Source organism: Pygocentrus nattereri, chromosome 1 (assembly GCF_015220715.1).
Source record: "Pygocentrus nattereri isolate fPygNat1 chromosome 1, fPygNat1.pri, whole genome shotgun sequence".
Taxonomy (NCBI): Eukaryota; Metazoa; Chordata; class Actinopteri; order Characiformes; family Serrasalmidae; genus Pygocentrus; species Pygocentrus nattereri.
In genome coordinates, this window is record NC_051211.1 from 9,844,400 (window position 1) to 9,865,494 (window position 21,095).

Genomic DNA, 21,095 nt, shown 5'->3' on the forward strand with positions numbered 1-21,095 from the left:
TTACACACGCGGAAGCCGCGGTACGTGTGTCTGTGCGGCCGCTGGTTTTATTTATTTATTTATTTTATATTTCTGTGCCGCTCCGGTGGCCGGACAGCACGGACGGCGAGCGGCTGCATTTCCTACCCACCATCTTCGGCGGTCAGGAGGAGGTGGAGAGCAGAAGGAGGGTCCCCCGGAGCGGGAGACGGAGGGAAAAGAAAGCGCAGGAAGGATGGACGCCGCTAAAGCTCGCGGAGCGGACGGGCTTCCGCCGCCGGCCTCCAACCACCACCACCAGCAGCAGCACCGGGAGAATGGCCCGGGCGACGAGCTGGTGAGCTCGGTGTCACTCTACCGACGCAGGCCGCGACTCCTTCACGGCACGGTGCTGCCGTTCGCCGCTTTCCTCTACCCGGGTTGGCTGTACGTATGGCTCGGGGTCTACGGAGCCTCCGAGTACCCGGAGGCCGGCCTACTGTCTCTCGCCGCCATCGGCATCGCGCACGTCCTCACCGTGCTGACGGGCTACTGGTCGGTGCACATGCACTGCTGGCTGACCTGTTCCAAGGTAAACACTTTCGTAGGTTATGGACGAGGCTGCGGTCGGATCCCTATTCGCCAGCTTATTGTTCGAATTTTCCCGTTCCACCTTAAATGGTGCAGTAGTTGAACTCCGAATGTGACTGCTGCACAGTTTAAGGTGGAACGGGAAAACCTGGCGAATAACAAACTGACTTCAACTTCATAAGCTGTGGACATTGTGGGGTCATCGTAATGTCGTTGATTGGTGTGTCAGTGTGGTTTTCTGGGAGGATTCAGCGTTTAAAGCTGCCAGCAAAACAAAGCGAACAAAATGTCTAATGACTGAGGAAAAGGAGAGGAAAGTGAACACACAGGCAGTGTCTGACAGACAGTCTAGACAGCTGTATAAACAGAAAATGAAAGGTGCTCCAGAACAATGTGTTCAACACTTTAAGTGACCATCTTTATTGAAAGCAGATCAGTGCAGAAGTTTAAAACCCACATGGATCTGGGTTTAACTATTGCCTTAAAAGCGGCTTTTGACTTTATAGGTGTTGTCCTGGTGCTCAACCCAAGATTCCACCTTCAGGACCCACTTGGACTTGGTGGGCTACTTTTTGCCCATCTCCAGTCCTGAAATCCTTCTGGGATATATTTCTCATAACAGGATTTCTCAGTAAGCCACAAGTGAGGATTGTCCCAGATTGTTGGCTTAAATTCTGTGGTTAGCTGAGAAACCCTGCTCTGTGAAGTACTCTGGCTGTCCTGCACTATTTTATATTTTCCCTGCACTTGAATCACAGCATTAGCTGATGGTCAAGTCCTTCTTTAGCTGGTTATGGTCTGTTGGTCCCGGGAAAGCGTGGTAGTGCAGTGAACTACAGAGCTGAGGTTGGGAAACACTGGTGTAGACTAATGGTCAGCTGACGTACAAGAGCGGTGTAATCGCCAGAACTGGGAGGCCACCAGCACTTCACTACTACTAGTTTTCCTACACCTGAGAAAATTAGCTAATGGTCAAGTCCTTCATTAACTATTTCTGGGGCCTGTCTCACAAAACATATTAGCATGTCAGGTTAGACAGTGTTTCTTACTACGTTTCAGCGTCACATAACAGCTGCGTTAACTAGTTTTACAACAGCAATTAACAACTTTCTCTCTCTCTCAAACAAATTTCAAGCTATGATTATTGTAGTGAAAGTGTGACATTAATGGCCAAAGACCGATCATGTGAACCATGAAGTGGAGTTGCTTATTTTCCAAGGAAGGAAAAGAAATCATACTTTGTAAATACTTAGAAAGTAAAGCGTTTGTTATGGCAAAACCACCATTTCCTCTGCAACAGCATTCTTGTTTATCGGAGGAATATAAGCTGCTTTACATTATGACGTGTGTTTTCTCGTGACAATGCCACAAACCTCACAAAGGAAAAAGTGACCCCAAAAGGGCCAAAGCTCTCCATGATTGTTCATAAACTGAAAGAGCTGCTTATGATCTGAAATTCAGAACTTAACCTGCCCCGCCGTCATGAGACAGAAGATCCAAGATGAGCGTGCTTTGTAAGACAGACCCTGGTTGCGTTACATCAAAAAAACATGAGAATCTGTCAGCTGCAAAGTGGTAAAGCAGTGTGTGAGAATCTTCCATCTGTGTGTTTCTGACAGGAGCCTGATCCAACAAAGGCCAGCTTAGCAAAAGTGATACCAACACCTAACAATGGCTCTGCTGAACTCGTGTCGCTTCAGAGGGACAAGGTGAGCCTGCTTATCTTCCGTGTTGTATATTTATTCTTGTATATGTTTGCCATAGCATTGATAGATGTCTGTAGGTGCAGGGACATAGATTGTATATATTCAGCCTGAGAGCTCATTCTGTTTCATGAGTCCACACAGTACATTTGTTGAGATGTAAATAAAGTCAGTGAGAGTGGTCTGATGTGGAGAGAACCTTACTCAGATTTTCTCTACAATGGTGGTGTTTGGAACAAGGGCTTGCTGTATCTAGAATGCAAATATGGCTGTTTTATTTACTCTCTAAAACCACTAGTAAACCCATGTCTTCTGAATGTGTATATATACTGTTGAGCATGAGAAAACAGTGAGGAATAAAGAAAATCTTTGGGTGCAGTTTTTGCATTGTAATTCCACTCATGTACTTATCTACCATGAATACATATATTAAACATTTATGCAAGAATACAATCTCAAAACCATTGTGAAGCAATAATATTGTCATTTTTAATCGAATTATTTTCGGCGAGGGAGGCATTAAACCACCAGATCACCACTGGCGTGAGCTCATTTTGACCCAATATGCTAGATTCGTGCCCCTCCCGTCAAAAGCTGCTCTGAGAGGCTTTGTTTACATCTTTAATCATTGAATAAGGCAGAAATTTTGATAAATTGATGGAATTTTAATGCAGTCTCATCGGTTTATATAAGGCATCAAAGTATTTTTAACAAGAGAAGTTATGAGTCTGAGTGAACTTCACGTTTTATGACACCCAATATTACAATTTTACATAATACATTTTTTTTTTCAAAGCACAATTTTAGACTTGTGACTTGATCTACTTTCAGGATAATTGTTACATACTCTAATGTAATCCAGCTTCACAGTGTTTTTTTTTGCATACGTCAGGACGAGGATGGAGAGGAAATCCTATCCTTTGAGTTCCAGAAGATCCGTTATGTGTTTGACCGGGACAGGAAGCACTTTTTACCTGTGGCCTTCCCCATCGACCAGCTGATGGGCTACTTTCAAGCGTGGAGAGGCTACCAGGAGGAGGCAGACTTGCGAGCTGCAGAGAAGCGATATGGGACTAACCGAGCAGAGATGGTGGTGCCTGACTTCCTGGAGCTCTTCAAGGAAAGAGCAACAGCCCCATTCTTTGTCTTCCAGGTGTGTGCCAGTAAAATTTTTATCTTGCATTGAAGGATCGGTTTCCCAGACAGGGATTAAGTCTAGGCCTGGGCTACACAGCATTCTGAGTGAAGAGTTTCCATTGAAAGGAAGATCTAGTCCACGACTAAACCTAATCCTTATTCAGTTGACTAAACCTGAATGTTTACCTCTTAGAAATTTGCACTAATTACTGTCACTTTGTACACTTTTTCATTACATAATAATTATATATAATTACTTAGTAACAAGGTTGTGTTATAAATGATATTTACATTAAATTTACATTCTGTATTCACACCATCAGATCGGCACTGTTGGCTTTTTACAGTTTGTTTCAATGTCAGAAATGACAAGCATGGCTAAAATATAATGAATTCTTTCCAAAAAACAAGATGATATGCACAGCATTAATTTTATCAAATGCAAATCATAGTAAAATATCTGACAAACTGACAAACTTAAATTTGCTATGAATTGACAGTTTAGAATCCTGAATTTCCTGCTAGTGTCAGATTTATTGTTTTGTTTGTTTTATTGAGCTATGAGTGAACAATAACAAAAATCAATGTAAGAAGAGATGTTGCAAGATGCAGATGCCATGGGGATGCCAAAGCTTTAGTTTTATATTAAGTGCAAGTATTTATTGATATTATACACACCTATTGATATTATATGTACTGCGTTGAGTAGGGATGTACTGATACGGAAATTGTGGGCCAATGCTAGGACTGAACAATTAATCATTTTTACATTGAAATCTCAGTTTGAGAGTGCAGTTCAAATCACAAGAGCTACAACTTTAATTGTCTCCTATGTTATTCAGTGTAGATCTTACAAACTCCAGCACATGGAATTCAGTGTTAAAGCTTCAAGCTTAAAAAAAAATTAGTGCATTGGCAAAATAAAGTGCTGAAGCGCTAAGCTCTAAGCGCTTTGAATGACAAGTGTATGAAAGGTGCTGTATAAATGAACTTTTCTTGCCTAGAGATTAATTTATAGAAAATGATCAAATCACATTTGCAGTGTTGGTCAGGAAAATTGCAAGTAGATATTTTCCCTAAATTGTTTAGCCGTAGTCAATGCAATATCCAATATTTTTCATTACATATCTACTGTCGATACAAAGATTTATAAAACTTAGAAATTGCATATCAATTTTAATAGACATTTCTTGCAGACATCCTTGCACATTAGCCTAAATGTTAGCCTGCATATGTTGCACTTATAGAGTATTAAAAATGCCATCAAATGTCAGTGTGAAGTTATGGCCAAATCAAATCAGCTGTCTGATCCAAACAAAATCTAAACTTTTTTTAAAGGCCATTATCTGCTGATACTGTTATGATTCTGATGTCATTGTGCATCCCTGCTGTTGAGTGTTCACAATGCGTTATTTTTAATGTCTGAATGTATGACTCTTTCAGGTAAAAATGTTGTGGGAAGTGCAAGTTGTTATTTAGATGCCCTTTTGTGCACATGTGCATTCTGCAGGTGTTTTGTGTGGGACTGTGGTGTCTGGATGAATACTGGTACTACAGTGTCTTCACCCTCTTTATGCTCGTGGCCTTTGAGGCGTCTCTGGTGCAGCAGCAGATGAGGAACATGTCTGAGATCCGCAGAATGGGGAATAAACCTTACATGATCCAGGTATCAGAAGCAGGCTGCTGACTGTTTTGATGCATTCTTCCTCCCTAGAGAGACTTGGTGGCTCCTAACGTGAAAAATGTATATACAGTGCCTTATTTTAACTCGTATGAAAACTGGACTATTTAAATATTTGGTAGACCTTTTAATTGTGTATCTGAAAACCAGATAGAGTTATTAGATATGTTCTTTTCTCAGGTGTATCGGAACAGAAAATGGCGGCCTATATCCAGTGATGAACTAGTTCCTGGAGATATCGTTTCAATTGGTATGTGTCACACAAGATGTTTAACATAAGCAGAAAACCTCATACTTGCAAAATATCTTACTTTTCTCTTGACTATTGTGGTGAACTTCCATCATATTAACCCAACATATTGTTTAATATAATGACAGGTCTCCTCAATAGTTAAAACAGTGCTGCACATGTTGGGTTTTTATTTCCCCTTCATCTGATTGTGGTTTTGATAATCAGTTTCACTAATATTAAAGCTGTAAAAATAAAAAATGGTCCCAAACCTTTGTCAGAGTGCCTGCGTAAGAGGGGAAAAACACCCAACATTTGGTCTATATTAGGCCACTTGCTGGATTTTTCTATTGACTGAAATTACCTAAATAAGATAAAAAAAAAGCCTTAAGTTAAGAGTTGTCAAATAAGAATGTCCCTTCTGTTATTGGATTGGTTTATTTGTTTCTTGAGGAATCTAGCCAACTGAGAAATCTTCCTTTGTGAAACATCCCATCATGTTTCGTTGGCACAAAAGCTGGCTGACTCCAAATACACACCTGCTTGTTCCTGTTGTGTACATTTAGGAATTATAAGTTGCTGTGGGGTTTTTTATAGAGCTGATTTAAGACTGAAGGTGTTATTAAGCTTTTTTTAGATTTGCCTGTTCTGTAGAGACAGCCAGTGCAGTTAACTGCTCAAACTCACTGTGATGATGATCCTCCTGTAGTTATATTTGTTGTCTTAAATTATCATCTGTTACCAAAGGAGTGTTTTGTTATTCATATTTCTATGGCCGTGGTTATTACGATTGTTTGGTTTTTGACTGTCGTATTTACAACTGTTAGCGTTGTATTTGCACAGTTCTGGTCACCTGATATTTATTAAATCTCACTATGCCATTGCAACACCACACTTTGTGTCCTACTTTGGCCACCTCAGTCAAAATCCTCTGAATCTGCCACTACACCCCACTAATTTAAAATGTACTTTTTCCAAACCAACTAGCCCCTCTGGTCATCATTTATCTCCCATCTCAACAGGACGTTCTCCTCAGGAGAACTTGGTCCCATGTGATGTGCTGCTACTTAGAGGCCGCTGCATTGTGGACGAGGCCATGCTTACTGGGGAGTCAGTACCTCAAATGAAGGTCAGCGTGAATCATGAACTCTACAATACAAAAGAAATTGATTCTCTCTTTCACCATAGCAAGGTTTCTTGCAAGGTTTCAGAGGTTATCTCTGTGTTTGGCAGCCATACTGGTGCTCTAACATGGTGTTTCTCCACCCTGGTCCTGGAGAATGCTCTGCAATTTTTTTTGGTGTTTTCTCTGTTTGAATACACTTGATCAAACTAAATGATTCACTAACAAAACCTTACTGAGTTGAAGTGGGTGTGTTAAAGCAAGGGAAAGACTAAAATGTCTGGGATGGTAGGCCTCTAGACTAGGGTTGAAAATCACTGCTCTAACATACATGATGAAATTAAATATCTTATGTGAATGACCACAGTTCTTTCAGAAATGATTCAGTGTGTCATGGAAACTCAAATTTCACCTCAAATTGAACATTTTGGTAGGACTTTTAAAGGCCTATATCTCGCAATCATTCATTTTCTTTTTTCTTCTTTTTTAAGTATCAGTCATATGTGAAGTTTAAAAACATGGCATTCACTCTTTAGCCTATACAGTCCATATATGAAAACTACACTGCAAAAACAGGATGTTTGGAATTTATTTTGTTAGTGATGTCGTGAAACCACATTTGCATATATCCATCTGTCTGGCCTACAGCAGTTTATATCCTCTGCCCATTCATGCAGGAGTAATATTGTTTTCTGCAGAAGGAACAATACAGCACAGCCAATTAGAACAGAGCTCATTTACATATATCAGTCTTACAGGTTTCACAGCCTGTTTAATTCAAAGGTATAAAGAGAGGATGGAAAGTGGTCATGTAAATTTGAATCAAATTTCTGTTTTTGCTACATAATAGCTAAACAAATGTTAAGTTCAACAATACCGTTGAACTCAACCAACTGGTGGTTGGTTAGTGTAGTGGTTAACACCTTTGCCTTCTACGCTGTAGACTGGGGTTCATTCCCCACCTGAGTAAACACTCTACACTATACCAATAAGGGTCCTTGGGCAAGACTCCTAACACCACCTTGCCCCCCCCCCCCCCCATCGCTCTGGATAAGAGCGTCAGCAAGATGCCGTAAATGTAAATGTAAATACTGTTTTTTGGCACATTTTTTGTGTCACTCTGGAACTGCTGTCTCCAACCAGTGTTTATTCTAGCATCTTACTTACCTCCCATATTACCCCACTTATCAGACGGTCATCTCATGGATGCCTTTCTCTGCCACTATACACCCTTTAACTGCTGCTGCACTCAGCACTTTAACTTTAGACCCATACTTTGCACAATTTAAGGTTTGCAGGGGTGTGTGCGTGTATGTGTGTGAGTGATGGTAGGAATGCGGGTTTTATTTTATCTTGTTATATTTTTTATTTATTTTATCTTATTCCCTACATGTGAATGTCTGTCTGATACTGTGCTCTGTGAGCTCCTGTAACCAAAACCAAATTCCTTGTATACGTAGCATACCTGGCCAATAAAGCTTGATTCTAACCTAAATCTGATGTGTTTGAGTAGTGAAAAGCTGCGCTATGCATTATTTTGACCCTGCAGGGTTAGAAGAACACTACATCAACCTATCAGTTCCTGACTGTTTGTGCATTATATCTGCAGGAACCTGTTGAGGACTTGGATTCTGAGAGAATTTTGGACCTGCAGACAGACTCCCGTCTACATGTGATCTCTGGAGGCACTAAAGTGGTTCAGCATAGCCCACCTCTACGCGCCAGCGCTGGCCTCAAACGTTAGTACTAATGGCTCCGTCTGTTCCACTGTGTCCTCTTTTTGATGCCAGTCATCCATTTCCTCTTTTTAATCTTAGCACAGAACCTGCCATGTGTCATCCTACATTTGGCTCATTCACATAGAAATGATTCTCTCTCTCGCTCTGTTCTTTCTGCAGCTGTGGACAATGGCTGTGTGGCATATGTTTTGCGAACAGGGTTCTACACTTCTCAGGTAAAGCATTCTTTTAAAATGAGTTCTTCTCATTGCTGTGAATCCCTGTTTTATGTTTCATATGTGCCTGACTGATATATTGTTTGACTGATACTGACAACTTGCGTTTTCTATCATTTATCAATGAAAATATTGTCTGTAGCATCAATAATTAACAACTATTTTGATCTCCTGAAGATGGGGTGATACCTTAGCCAGTTATGCTGGTGGGACACCTGATGTGAATCGTTCTCTTTCAAACTGCATCTCAGCAGTGCAGAACAGATTAGTTATAAAAGAAAATAGAAAATAATGAAAACATATATATAACTTCATGACTTAATGCACAAAAATAAAAAATTGGAGAAAAAAAATACATTTAAAAATATTTAAAATTTAATAAGTACAATTAAAGGTAATAAACATAAACCAATACTGCATACATTCCTAGGTTGTTCTCCCTCAGCGCTACAATATGTATATTATTTAAGACTTGAGTTTCTGTTGTAAATTTTCAAGAAACCATTGTGAACTGACCATAATTTCTGTCAGTAAAAGACGTTTTTTAAGAAAATTAATCAAATCTAAATAGTAATAATAGTATTATAATAGTATTAGCCAATATCATTAGCAGGAATTTTAGTCCCTTAATATCAGTATCGACCATCACATTTTTAATATCAGACTGACCCTAAGTTAATTAATTTAATAATAATAAAAAAAGGCTTGCACTTCTGAAATAGTCTGAATTTTTATGTGCTGGTGTTCTTTGTTCAGGGGAAATTATTGCGGACAATATTGTTTGGAGTTAAAAGGGTAACAGCCAACAATCTGGAGACATTTATCTTCATCCTTTTCCTGCTGGTCTTTGCCATCGCTGCAGCTGTGTATGTGTGGGTGGAGGGTGAGTTGTTTTTCCATTCTCTTCAAATGAGAACTGTGAAGGTGGTTGAACTTGTAATTGATCTTACACTTTAATGATTAGTCCTTCAGTATAGTTGCAAAACACTCTCTTTGTGAATTGAGCACAATACTAGCAAAGACAACACCCTAAGAGAAAATACTGTGTCATCTTACAAGGTACAGTTACGTTACAGGATTTTTTTTACAGGAGGTTGCAAACATTTGTGGTGTTTCTCTTCCACAGGGACCAAGGACCTGACCAGGAACAAATATAAGCTGTTCCTGGAGTGCACTCTCATCCTCACATCTGTTGTGCCACCTGAGTTGCCCATCGAGCTCTCACTGGCTGTCAACACCTCGCTTATTGCCCTGGCCAAACTCTGTGAGTGCTTGTGTTGTCAAGTTGGGATTTATACATCCTTCACTCATGAAACGTTAAAGCTGTACTTTTCCCCAAAACAAAACCTAATGTTGCTAAAAATAAATGCCATTGAGTATCTGGTGACCACTGGGTCCATATCAAGAAAAACTGAATTTCATTCATTTTGTAAAAATTGTTTACTAGTAGAATGTAGTAGCAGTTTTAGTAGTATGTAAACATTAGTTCAGGTTTCAAAATGTACCGTGCACTGCCCAGTAAATACAGTCCATGTATGGAAATGAAGCTACAAAAAAAAAGCCAGTTTTGAATTTATTGTCAGATATACCAACTGTGACTTTTTTTTTTTTTTTCTTTTTTTTTTTTTATCATATTTCTTTGTCAGATGTGTATTGCACGGAGCCGTTCAGGATCCCTTTCGCAGGGAAGGTGGAGATTTGCTGCTTTGATAAGACTGGAACACTAACAAGCGACAGCTTGGTTGTTCGTGGGGTGGCAGGGCTGAGGTATAGCCTTGTGTAGTCTACCTGTTAAATAAAAAAATGTTCAATGTCACACAATAGACAGTAGCATTTCTTATTATTTCTCTAACAAAATGTTTTTCATGCTTTCATGCTCTTTATCTGTCTTACAACTGATCTGCCTCTCTGTCTCATAGAGAGGGGAAAGAGGTGATGCCAGTGTCTGAAATCCCCGTTGAGACTCACCGAGTTGTGGCTACTTGTCATTCCCTGGTTACTCTTGATGATGGTCAGCTGGTGGGTGATCCATTAGAGAAGGCAATGCTGACTGCAGCAGACTGGACTCTAACTAAAGGTTAGTGGGCCTGTATAAAACTAACTTAAAGCTTAAAGCTATTTTACTAGCCCAACTGAAATGTTGATTGAAAGAAATGGTTGAGTCAAAGATTTGCACAAATTTACAGTTTTCCTTGTACCTCAAGTGTAATCGATCAACCAAGACATTGGTTACCCAAAGTATTTTTCTTTATACACTGGAGCTATAAAGCTAACGAAGTTAGGAAGTAAAAGAAACCCATAGCTCTTAGTTTAGCAGTGGTGAAACTGCATGCCAGAGTTGTTGTTGTTGTTATTGTTGATGTATGGTTTTTATGACTTTGTATTAGATACTGTTATCTTAAAAAAAAATATCTGTTTGCTTCTTGTACTAGATGAAAAGGTATTTCCTCGTGCAATAAAGACTCCGGGGCTGAAGATCCACCAGCGGTTCCATTTTGCCAGTGCTCTGAAGAGGATGTCTGTCTTGGCATCATACGAAAGGCTGGGCTCCACTGAGCTCTGTTATATTTCTACTGTTAAAGGAGCTCCAGAGACACTCAGGAGCATGGTAACCTTCTTAGAAAGTTTCATTCAAGCCTTAAATCCAGCCTTCTTGTTGTTTTCCAGATTCACTCATATAAATATTGAATGGTGAAATTGTTAAAGGAATACCCCAACGATTTTGTTACTTCTGTCTGCCACCTCTGTATTATATCAGTAAAGCATACAGCTCATTGCATACACCTGTAACGTATAGTTGAAGCAATGTCCCATTAGTTTATTGACTTCAATTATAAGTGTGTTTAGAATAAGTGAGTATTTTGTTCTTTAATTAAATCCTGGTAAAACACACCAGAATTGTCTATGGTAATCAAACATATACACTACAGATAAAACTACTGCTGTTAAAAATAACAATAATGATCTATGAATCATTACTATTATTGTTGTTTTTGTGGCCTTTCTCGCACTTGGAGGGAGAATCCATTGATACTTTCAAACAACTGTATAATTAAATGGTGTCAATAGTCATTCAGAATATTTAAAAAAAAAAAAAAACCTTACCAAGTCATAATTGTTCGCAGTGGTGGCAATAGGAACCAGATATCTGATGCATTTAAAAGTTACCACACAAAAACTTATTGTGGAAATGGGCACAGATACGCTGCCTGATGCCCAAGACATTGTTTTGCGAGAGGATTTTGGCCTGAAATACATTTTAAAGTCCATTGATAGAGGAAGAGGACATGCAAGGAGTTGTGAGGCAAAATAGTACCCAAGGAAACTTGTTTATATAGATAGATTTTCATTGTGGACTCTGCAGTCACCACCTATTACCACCAAACCACTCAACATCTGAACTACGCAGAGATTTTTAAGAAATGGTGGAATTCTCCTTTAAGTCGAATATTAATTAAAATTACGAGCAAAAACACGGATCTAAGAATAAGCCAGATTAAAGTGTTTGGTGGGGGGTAAGTTAAGATCATAAAGAGAGTGCAAGTTTATAGGACTGCAGGAGCTCTAACATGAAAGAGGTTATGTTTAAAAGCACTGCGGTATTCTTTTGGTGTGTAAAACATGAAACACTTAAAACCTTTTGTGTTCCTTTCAGTTTTCACATTGCCCAGCCAGCTATGACGAGGTGCACAGAGAGATGTCTCGAGAAGGAGCCAGAGTTCTAGCGCTGGGGTACAAGGAAATTGGGCACCTCAGCCACCAGCAGGTACACTTTTAATGTCTCAAGGATAAGATTACAGCTTACTGTGCTGTGTAGAAATGGTGGTGTAAGAGTGCTCGTTGACCTTTTGTCTGTGTAGGTGCGAGAGATGACCCGTGAGGGTCTGGAGTGTGATCTGAATTTCGCTGGCTTTATGGTTGTATCCTGCCCACTTAAGAATGATAGCAAGGCGGTCATCAGGGAAATACAGGAGGCCTCTCATCATGTGAGTGGTTCACAGAATCATGCTTTTTCTTTCAGATCCAAACCCTCACTTGAAGACTAGGGGGCAGATTTTTAGCAGTTTTATCCTTTTTTATCCCAGGCTCACACTGTGTGGAGTAAATTTCCAGTCATGTTAATCTTTTTTTTAATCAAAGTCTAATTGATTTATTCATGATTTTAACTCCATATGAAGAATTTTAAGGATTTCCAAGGCTGATATATCATCTCTCCTTCTGTATCTCTCTGTGTTCAGGTTGTAATGATCACTGGGGACAATCCTCTAACTGCTTGTCACGTAGCCAGAGAACTCCACTTTATCCAGAAGGAGCACACGCTGATCCTGCAGCCTGGACCTACTCAAGGTAAAGTCATTTCACACCAAACAAGGCAGCTTTGGGAATGTTACTGACATTCAGAAAAGAACTGGTGTAATTCTGTTTAGTGGCTTTAAAAAGAGGAGGCATTAAGCTATGTGTTGGTTATGTTGCTTGAACCAACCAATGTGCATTTCATATTTCCGTGCAATAGAAGCCAAAGGGGTTTTGAGCATTCTGTAGGGATGTCATAAATGTTAACATTTAATTTTGTCCAATGCAGGGGTTGCAGGATGATGCGTGCAGTTTGATTTCATGGTATAGAATATGGAAAAAATAACATAGAGAGCAGTGTTGGCTGCAAAAACCACAGTCACATTCATCTCCTGTTTGGAAACATGTTGGTTTCCCAGTCAAGTACAATAATGATGGGCAAAGACAGGTGGGCTGAAAGGTGGCAGTGTACCAACATTGTGCAAGTATTAAATACTAATGGGGGGGGGGGGTGAGTCACAGCAGTGATTCAAGTAGCTTCCAAGTGCCAAATAGGCAAAACACACAACTCAACAGGGCTGCTTATAGCATCTTATTTACACAAGTACTTTACAAAACCTGTTCCCAGTCATTTCAACCAGTAGATAAGATTCTCACTTTATATAGAAACACAACAACCAATTGTAAATTAACTTGTAAAGCTCAGTTTGTTTAATTTGAAATTGCAATAATTTGAACTGCCTTATGCTAGCTGTTTAATATTTATTATCACAGTCACTGCCACTTCACTATATTCAAAAGTCTCATTTACATATTGCAAATTTCTCTTTGTTTTAAATTATTAAAGTGTTTATTCTTTTACATAAATGGTTGCAACTTGTAACAAATACAATTTCCCTCTGGGATCAATAAAGGATTCTGATTCTAGGCTTATAGTCCACAATTTTTTTGTTTACTTTTGTTAATAATAAGTGATGATACCAGATGTGTTTGACTGTTAGCCATTGCAGTCCTCAATGGCTAACAGTCAAACGTGTATATTAGTACTACAATTACTGTCCGACAGCTTCAATAATTCATTATTTCCTCTAATCATTGCTTTTTTTTTAACTACAGGTGAATGGCAGTGGGAGTCTATAGACGGTAGTATACAAGTACCTCTGCCCCCTCCCTCTATATCAGGAATGATCAGCCGCTATGATCTGTGCGTGACTGGAGAGGGGCTGACCAGACTGACCTATGACCCTCGCTTACTCAGTGCCCTGCTGCCTCATGTGCAAGTGTTTGCTCGTGTCAGTCCAAAACAGAAGGTCAGTTCTTTGCTTGCTCTTGTTTCGCGTGTATGCTAGGGGGCTAGACATTCTTATTTGTAGCTCTGTAGTATGAAAAACAGCATTGTTTTAAGACTGAATTATTGGATTCCTTTCTTAAAACAAAGGTACTAACTGTTTTATTCTTATTTCAGGAGTTTGTCATAACTAGCCTAAAAGGATTGGGATTTGTCACTCTCATGTGTGGTGATGGGACCAATGATGTTGGAGCGCTCAAACATGCCCACATTGGTGAGATTTTAGTTGTCGTAATAGGCCTCTGAAGTCATGCGTGATGCCAAGAGTCACTCCAAGAGTTTTACTTGGGAGAAATCAATGTCCTTTTAGCTGCTGTCGCACCATGTGGTATACAGAAATGTTATAAACCCACTGCATTTTGTCTGTAACTGCCCCTACCGAATGTCACTAGATCCTCAGAATTACTAAAAATATGGATAATGCTGTGAACATGCTACAAACAAGCTAACATTCCTGTGCACTGAAATAACATTGCACCAAAGTACGTATAATATTACATTTCAACACTCTTATTCACCAATACCAGCTATTCAAACTGTACACTATTTCTGTCAAAATAATTTAACTACCACATTTGACAAAGCTTGCTGATTTGTGAGAGGTATTTTAGGTTGTCAGTTTTATGATACAAGCAAATAGTCTTAGCTTTTAATTGTAATTTAGAGGAACCAGTGATATTTGGAGGAAAAGTGTAGATAAGACAAAACATGAATTTTAGAACATTTTTGTATACCACTGGGTGTCATAGCAGAGACTTTTGAGAATGGAACTCATTTTTTCCTTTAGGTAGTTTATTTTCCCCATAGGGGAAAAATGGCTTGAACTCAGAGTTCCTTATTTGGGCATAAAATTAAGAACACTTTAGCAGTCAATAGACAGCTCGGACAATGAGTACTTGATATATTTGAAGAATTTTTTATAGATGTATACTTACTAAAATCATGCAATATACTTGAATCATCTTGGCTGTGCTGTCTGTCTTGCAGGGGTGGCTCTATTAGCTAATGCCCCAGAACGAATGCCAGAAAAGAAAAAAAGAGGAAGAGAGAAGGAGGCACCTGTTAATGACCCCAGGCCCATGCCCCCAATCTCAAGTTCAGGGGGTAAACTGAGTTCCAGAGCAGCTAGGCAAAGGGTGATGGCCCAGCGAGAAGAGCAGCTTGCTGCACAAAAGGTTTGTGGAAAACTATCTGCCTCTTGTTAGCACAGTGTTCAGTTTTCCCTGTTCCTTGGTAATTTGGTAATTAAAAATCAGTCAAATCAGGTCATTTGAGCAGGAAAATCACCAAATTGAGCTGGATATCAGTCCTCTAGGACCAGAGTAGAGAATCCCAACTCTAAACATTTAATAGATCTATAAATCTGTTGACTTGTCAACTAGGAATGTTTTTGTTGTAAAACTTGCTGTACTTCAGTAAATTTCAGCCTCAGGCACTTGACCTATAGATGCACACAGCATGTTAAATTGCGTGTTAAAATCTCCACAGCTCTCAGAATCTCAACTCTTGCGGAATATTTAAACTGCTTCTATGCACAGTTTACTAGGCTAAATGCTACTATCAGGCTGCCACCTCTGCGTAAAAATGAACACAGAGTGAGATATAGGCCTAGTCACTTAACTTGAAAACATTCCTGTTATTTTGGAATTTATTTAGAAGCCGTTGGTAGCAAGTATGCAAGATATCTTCTTGCATTTGCTGATGGTACTTTAGTTTAATGTGAGTTTGTGTTTTTGTTGAGCATGCATCAAACACTGTGTGACTGGTCATTTTGTACATTAGTCAAATTATTCTTTCCTATGGGAGACACATTCTTGATGCCCAGTCTGGCTTGCCGGTGTTTTAGCACAGTCTAACACAGTTTGCAGTAGAATTGGGCTTGTTTTGTGTAGTATTTCCATGCAAAAAGTATTTTGGGCTTTGTGTTGAGCTGAAAAAACTGATTTCTGTTCTCTCCTCCTATTCACTTCAGTTTTTTACCATCACTTTATTTTAGGCACCGTCTTTGACCAGTTGATTGCTGCCGGTAGCACCAATTAGGAAATGTATTTAGTTATTTAGAAATTTATTTATTTATTTACTTAGTCGACTAGTCTGTGCAGCCACTGCTTGGTGGTAATATGTATTCACTGTGTTGCAGGAGAGGATATGTCAGGTACTGCGGGAGTTGGAGGAGGATCAGCTTCAAGTGGTCAAACTGGGGGACGCCTCAATAGCTGCTCCATTCACCTCAAAACTGTCTTCTATTCAGTGCAGTGAGTAACACATGCTGACTCACCAGTGTTTGTTTTGTTTTGTCCCCCCCCCCCCACACAAATTCCATTGGGTTCATCTAACGTACTGTTGTTATTCTCCCTATTTTCAGTTTGTCATGTGATAAAGCAGGGCCGCTGCACTCTAGTGACCACGCTGCAGATGTTTAAGATCCTGGCTCTGAACGCCCTTGTGCTGGCCTATAGCCAGTCTGTGCTCTACCTGGAAGGTGTCAAATTCAGTGACTTTCAGGCCACTCTTCAAGGCCTGCTTCTCGCTGGCTGCTTTCTTTTCATCTCAAGGTCGAAGGTGAGCTAATGTTCCCCTTTTTGTGTTTTCTTACCTTGTTGTCAGGCATTCATGAATAATTAGCCTCTTTAAGCTTGAATGATGAAATAGTGCTTGTTATTCTGGACTGCAGCCCCTGAAGACCTTGTCCAAAGAGCGGCCACTTCCCAATATATTCAACCTCTACACCATCCTGACGGTACTGCTCCAGTTCGCAGTGCACTTCTGCAGTTTAGTTTATCTGTACAGAGGGGCACAGAGCAGAAGCCCTCCCAGGTATCATTATTTCTTATATTCCATAATCAGCTTTTCAGAATGTTCTGTGTACACACGTGCTGTGTAATCCTTGGAGGATATTTCACAAAGCAGAATTTCCTATTTAGCCAGATGAATTAAGCCCAAAGTCAAGCCAGCATTTATATTACATGGTTTTCACTTTGAGCTTAAGTTATCTAGCTTTCTATGAAATTGGGGTGGAGAAATATGACTATTATCTTTATTTTAAAATGATAAATTATGTCACTGTTTTTCTGAGTCTTACCTATAGAACATTGATCAACTGCATATTTCATTAAAAGTACAACTTAACTAGGTCTGCTTAATTCTGTGTAGCACCAGATGTGAAATGTTGAATAAAAATAATTGTGCTCTATTTTTCATAGCCTTTTTAAAATATGGTACATATGCATTTCTTGATCCAAACACCTCCAAGCTCACAAAAACCAAACAATATGGTAAATTTTTTTCAACAGACAGTATGTATTCAAGTGTTGTGATGTATATTTTTTTACTTGATCACCCACCCCTACTAAGAAATTGTGAAATATCTCTCAGCAATTCTACTACCCTGCACACTTCCATACTGCTTACTGTTTTCTTGACACCTGAAGTGGCCCTCCAGGACTGGAATTGGGACCCTTGCGATAAAGACATGTTTCTGAATCATAGAAATGTCCGTTCTGATTAATATCTTCACTCTTTCTGTCCCATAGAGAGGAAAAGTTTGTTGATCTTTATAAGGAGTTTGAGCCCAGCTTGATCAACAGCACTGTGTACATAATGTCCATGGCCATGCAAATGGCTACCTTTGCCATTAATTACAAGGTACTGTACATTTATATAGAAGTATCTAAACATGGCTAAAGATTTTATGTTTGCAACATGAACAGTAATTTGTGTACATTTGTAATGTTAGAATGGTTAAGCAAATGATCAAATTTACAAAATTACACAGTTCTCCACTTGATATATTTGGTCAGCCAAGACATGTTTGGTGTCTAAATTTTACTTTAATTTATTCCTGGAGCTACAATGGTAGCGTTACTAACAAATATTAGAAGTCAGTAGTCACCCAAATCTTTTGTGTTTTAGCTGGATGGTGAAGTTTTGTTCATTTAAGGGTTTGACTGTTCTGTACAGTTTTAATGAAGACTTGGAGGCAGTTTGATTGGTTAAGATAAATTTGATGGGATGTATTATCAGCAAAGACTTGGGTCCAGTTGAATTTCAGTGTTTGTTAGCATTGTAAGCCTTATACCTCTAGTGCTAAACTGAAGAAGCAAAATTTGGATGCCAAACATGTCTTGGCCGATAGACTAAATCTGGGATACGTGGAGAACCTTGTGAATGAGATTTTTTGCCAAACCATTTCCTTATATAATTGTATTATATATTTATATTTAATATTGATAGTGCAGTTCATGTTATGTAAAAGAACCTAATTAAAGGCAGCGTTTCCCCCTAGGGCCATCCTTTCATGGAATCTCTCACTGAGAACCGTCCCTTGCTGTGGAGCATTGCCTTATCTGGACTTGCCATTGTGGGCCTACTAACTGGGTCATCACCAGAATTTAATGAGCAGTTTGCCCTTGTAGATATTCCAACAGAGGTGAGCACGTGCAGCTCATAGCAAAAACTTATGATGGTGAAACTTGCCTTAAAGAGGAGTGTTACCATTTATTTTCTGAATAGTTCATAGGGATGTAAACAAACTCAGCATGGTTTGTCGTGAAATTATGCAATGTAAAGAGAAACATATCAACTAGGTTTTTGCCACTGGCCAAAGATAAACACATTTGTTTTTGTCCATTCTTGACAATTCTTTGAACAGTGATGATTTGTTTACAGGAGTGGTGATAAGAACCAAGGGTCACAATGGCTACAGTGCAAAAACAGCCATTGTTTGGCCTCTCATTTGACATCTATTTTTAAAAATTACATTTCAGTGCCGAACTTGATCTCAAATATATCATAAAACAGCGTCTCAGGCATCAAGCAGCTTATTAACAGCCATTTTGACCAGAGTTGACAAGTTTCTCTAAAAACCATTTTGCATTAAACTAATCTGAATAACTCTGTTCACATTGCAACAATTAAATTATACAGAAATGCAAAAAAAATTTGGTGGCATTCATTTTTAATATAGCGAATTTAGTTTGAAAAATGGTTTCTTTTTCTCTGTTTTCTGCTTGCAGTTTAAGCTGGTGATCGCCCAGGTCCTGGTGGTGGATTTTGTGACAGCTCTGCTTGTGGACAGAGTTTTGCAGTTCCTGCTAGGCAAAGGGACCCTGAGGTTGCCGAACTGAACTGTTCTATCAGTAGCCGCCAAAGCAGCTGCTGCCTCCAGCAAACTGACTGCAGACGGGGAAAGAGGGCAGTTGTTAGTGGGCAGCCAACTCTGCAACACTCAGAGGAAGCAGGGATGGACAAGCATGGCACTCAATACTGTACACATCCCAGTGTTCCCAATCTCTGTTCTTGTTCTGTCTCTTCTCATCTCTTTCTTTACTCAGACCTGTTGCTTTCCTCCTGCTCAGATTACATGATCCCCTTCCATCCTATCTAACCTGCCCCAGCCCCTCCCCAACCTTAAACGGCCAAGAAGATAACAGTATTGTGTGGAATGAGTGTGTGTTTGGTGCGTTTGACTCGCGCAACTGAAAGGGGCATTCTCTAAGAGAACTGCAGAGTGATTACTTCTTTTTTTTCCTTCATTTTGTAAAAATACAGATGTCTGAGAGACTTATAAAAGACCAAAACTCACATAGTGCTGAGTCTTCTTTTCTTTTTGTGAATGTGTGAATACTGTATCACTGTATATACTCCATAAGTATTCTTTATAAGTGCAAGGTGTGTTGTCCTTTTGAGGAGAAACTTTCCAAATAATTTATACTGTTTATTTATCAAACAGACTGTGGAGAAACAGTTGACAAGTTGCATTTTCACATAAAAGCTTACTTAGATGTAATTGGAATGAGGCTGCTAAGAAGAGCATCTGAGGTGAGACACTTCAGGTGAATAGGGACATTTTTTAAAACAATATATATCACAGTGATCTTAGCTTATTGTTACTGATATGCTTACAAGTATTTATTGTATAGGAAGTTTTACAAAACTACATTTTGCAACTTTTAATTCAGAACCATCAGCCTACTGTGTTTGCACACAGAGGAATTAGACCTCTGCGTTTAACCCATCTCTGCAGTGAAACACCCACATACACTATTGGTAAAAGTAATCACTCACCCATGCAAATTGTTGAATTCAGGTGTTCCAGTCACTTTCATGGCCACAGGTGTATAAAACCAAGCCCCTAGGCCTGCAGACTGCTTCTACTAACATTAGTGAAAGAATGGGTCACTCTCAGGAGCTCAGTGAATTCCAGCATGGTACTGTGATAGGATGCCATGTGTGCAATAAGTCCAGTTGTGAAATTTCCTCACTACTAAATATTCCACTGTCAACTGTCAGTGGTATTATAACAAAGTGGAAGTGGTTGGGAACGACAGAAGCTCAGATGCGAAGTGGTAGGCCACAGGGGTCAGTGGATTGACCCCTCAACAGAAACGTATTTCTGTTGAGATTGGAGGGGGTCAAAATCATCATCGCTGCCTGGAGTGTCTTGAGAACATGTCTTTTTTCCCATAAAAGCTTGTATAGATGCGATTGATTAAAAAATGTGTCTGTTTAAACTTGATGAACTTCATTGTCAAGGTTATGAGTGTTCAGGGTTGCCAGGATGATGGAATTCAACCAAAGCCAATCAGTAGTAAACAAAGAATCAGAATCAAGCTTTATTGGCCAGGTATGCTACGCATACAAGGAATTTGGTTTTGTTTACAGGAGTATCAGATTCACATGTAGGGAATAAGATAAATACAAAATGTAACAAGATAAAATAAAACCTGCATTCCTACCATCTCACACACACACAGTCATACCTGTAAATCTTACAATGTGCAAAGTATGGGTCTAAAGTTAAGGTGCCTAGTGCAGCAGCAGTTAAAGGGTGTATAGTGGCAGAGAAAGGGGTCAATGAGGTGACAGTCTGATAAGTGGGGTAATATGGCAGGTAAATAAGATGCTAGAACACTATACTACATACCAGTATATGTAGAAGTGCAGTTTAAAGCTGGAATATTGTGTAATATTTTAACTGTTGACGAGATTGATGGCTTGTGGGAAGAAGTTCCTTTGTAGCCTGGCTGTCCTGATCCTCATCTGGCTGAAACTGAGGGTAGGAGCTTTACATTCATAA

General features: G+C 39.4%; 1 protein-coding gene across 1 annotated transcript; it reads left to right on the forward strand.

Annotated features, from left to right (window-relative positions):
- The first annotated feature begins 6 nt into the window (after window positions 1-6).
- Window positions 7-19,602, forward strand: atp13a1 (ATPase 13A1). The gene is made up of 25 exons (XM_017701569.2): window positions 7-550; window positions 2,169-2,258; window positions 3,145-3,405; window positions 4,900-5,055; window positions 5,251-5,320; window positions 6,322-6,428; window positions 8,032-8,161; window positions 8,321-8,376; window positions 9,133-9,259; window positions 9,503-9,640; window positions 10,023-10,143; window positions 10,296-10,453; window positions 10,809-10,984; window positions 12,032-12,142; window positions 12,237-12,362; window positions 12,615-12,723; window positions 13,786-13,979; window positions 14,135-14,231; window positions 15,005-15,192; window positions 16,158-16,272; window positions 16,383-16,579; window positions 16,692-16,834; window positions 17,551-17,662; window positions 18,303-18,446; window positions 19,033-19,602. Exons 1-25 carry the CDS (start codon window positions 215-217, stop codon window positions 19,141-19,143), a joined length of 3,573 nt encoding a protein of 1,190 aa, XP_017557058.1. The 5' UTR covers window positions 7-214; the 3' UTR covers window positions 19,144-19,602.
- The last annotated feature ends 1,493 nt before the right edge of the window (window positions 19,603-21,095 follow it).

Coding starts and splice junctions, on each gene's coding strand:
- atp13a1 (XM_017701569.2), top strand. CDS start 215: ATGGACGCCGCTAAAGCTCGCGGAGCGGACGGGCTTCCGCCGCCGGCC. Junction 9,260..9,502: donor TGTGTATGTGTGGGTGGAGG/GTGAGTTGTTTT, acceptor TCTCTTCCACAG/GGACCAAGGACCTGACCAGG. Junction 12,363..12,614: donor TACAGGAGGCCTCTCATCAT/GTGAGTGGTTCA, acceptor CTCTGTGTTCAG/GTTGTAATGATCACTGGGGA.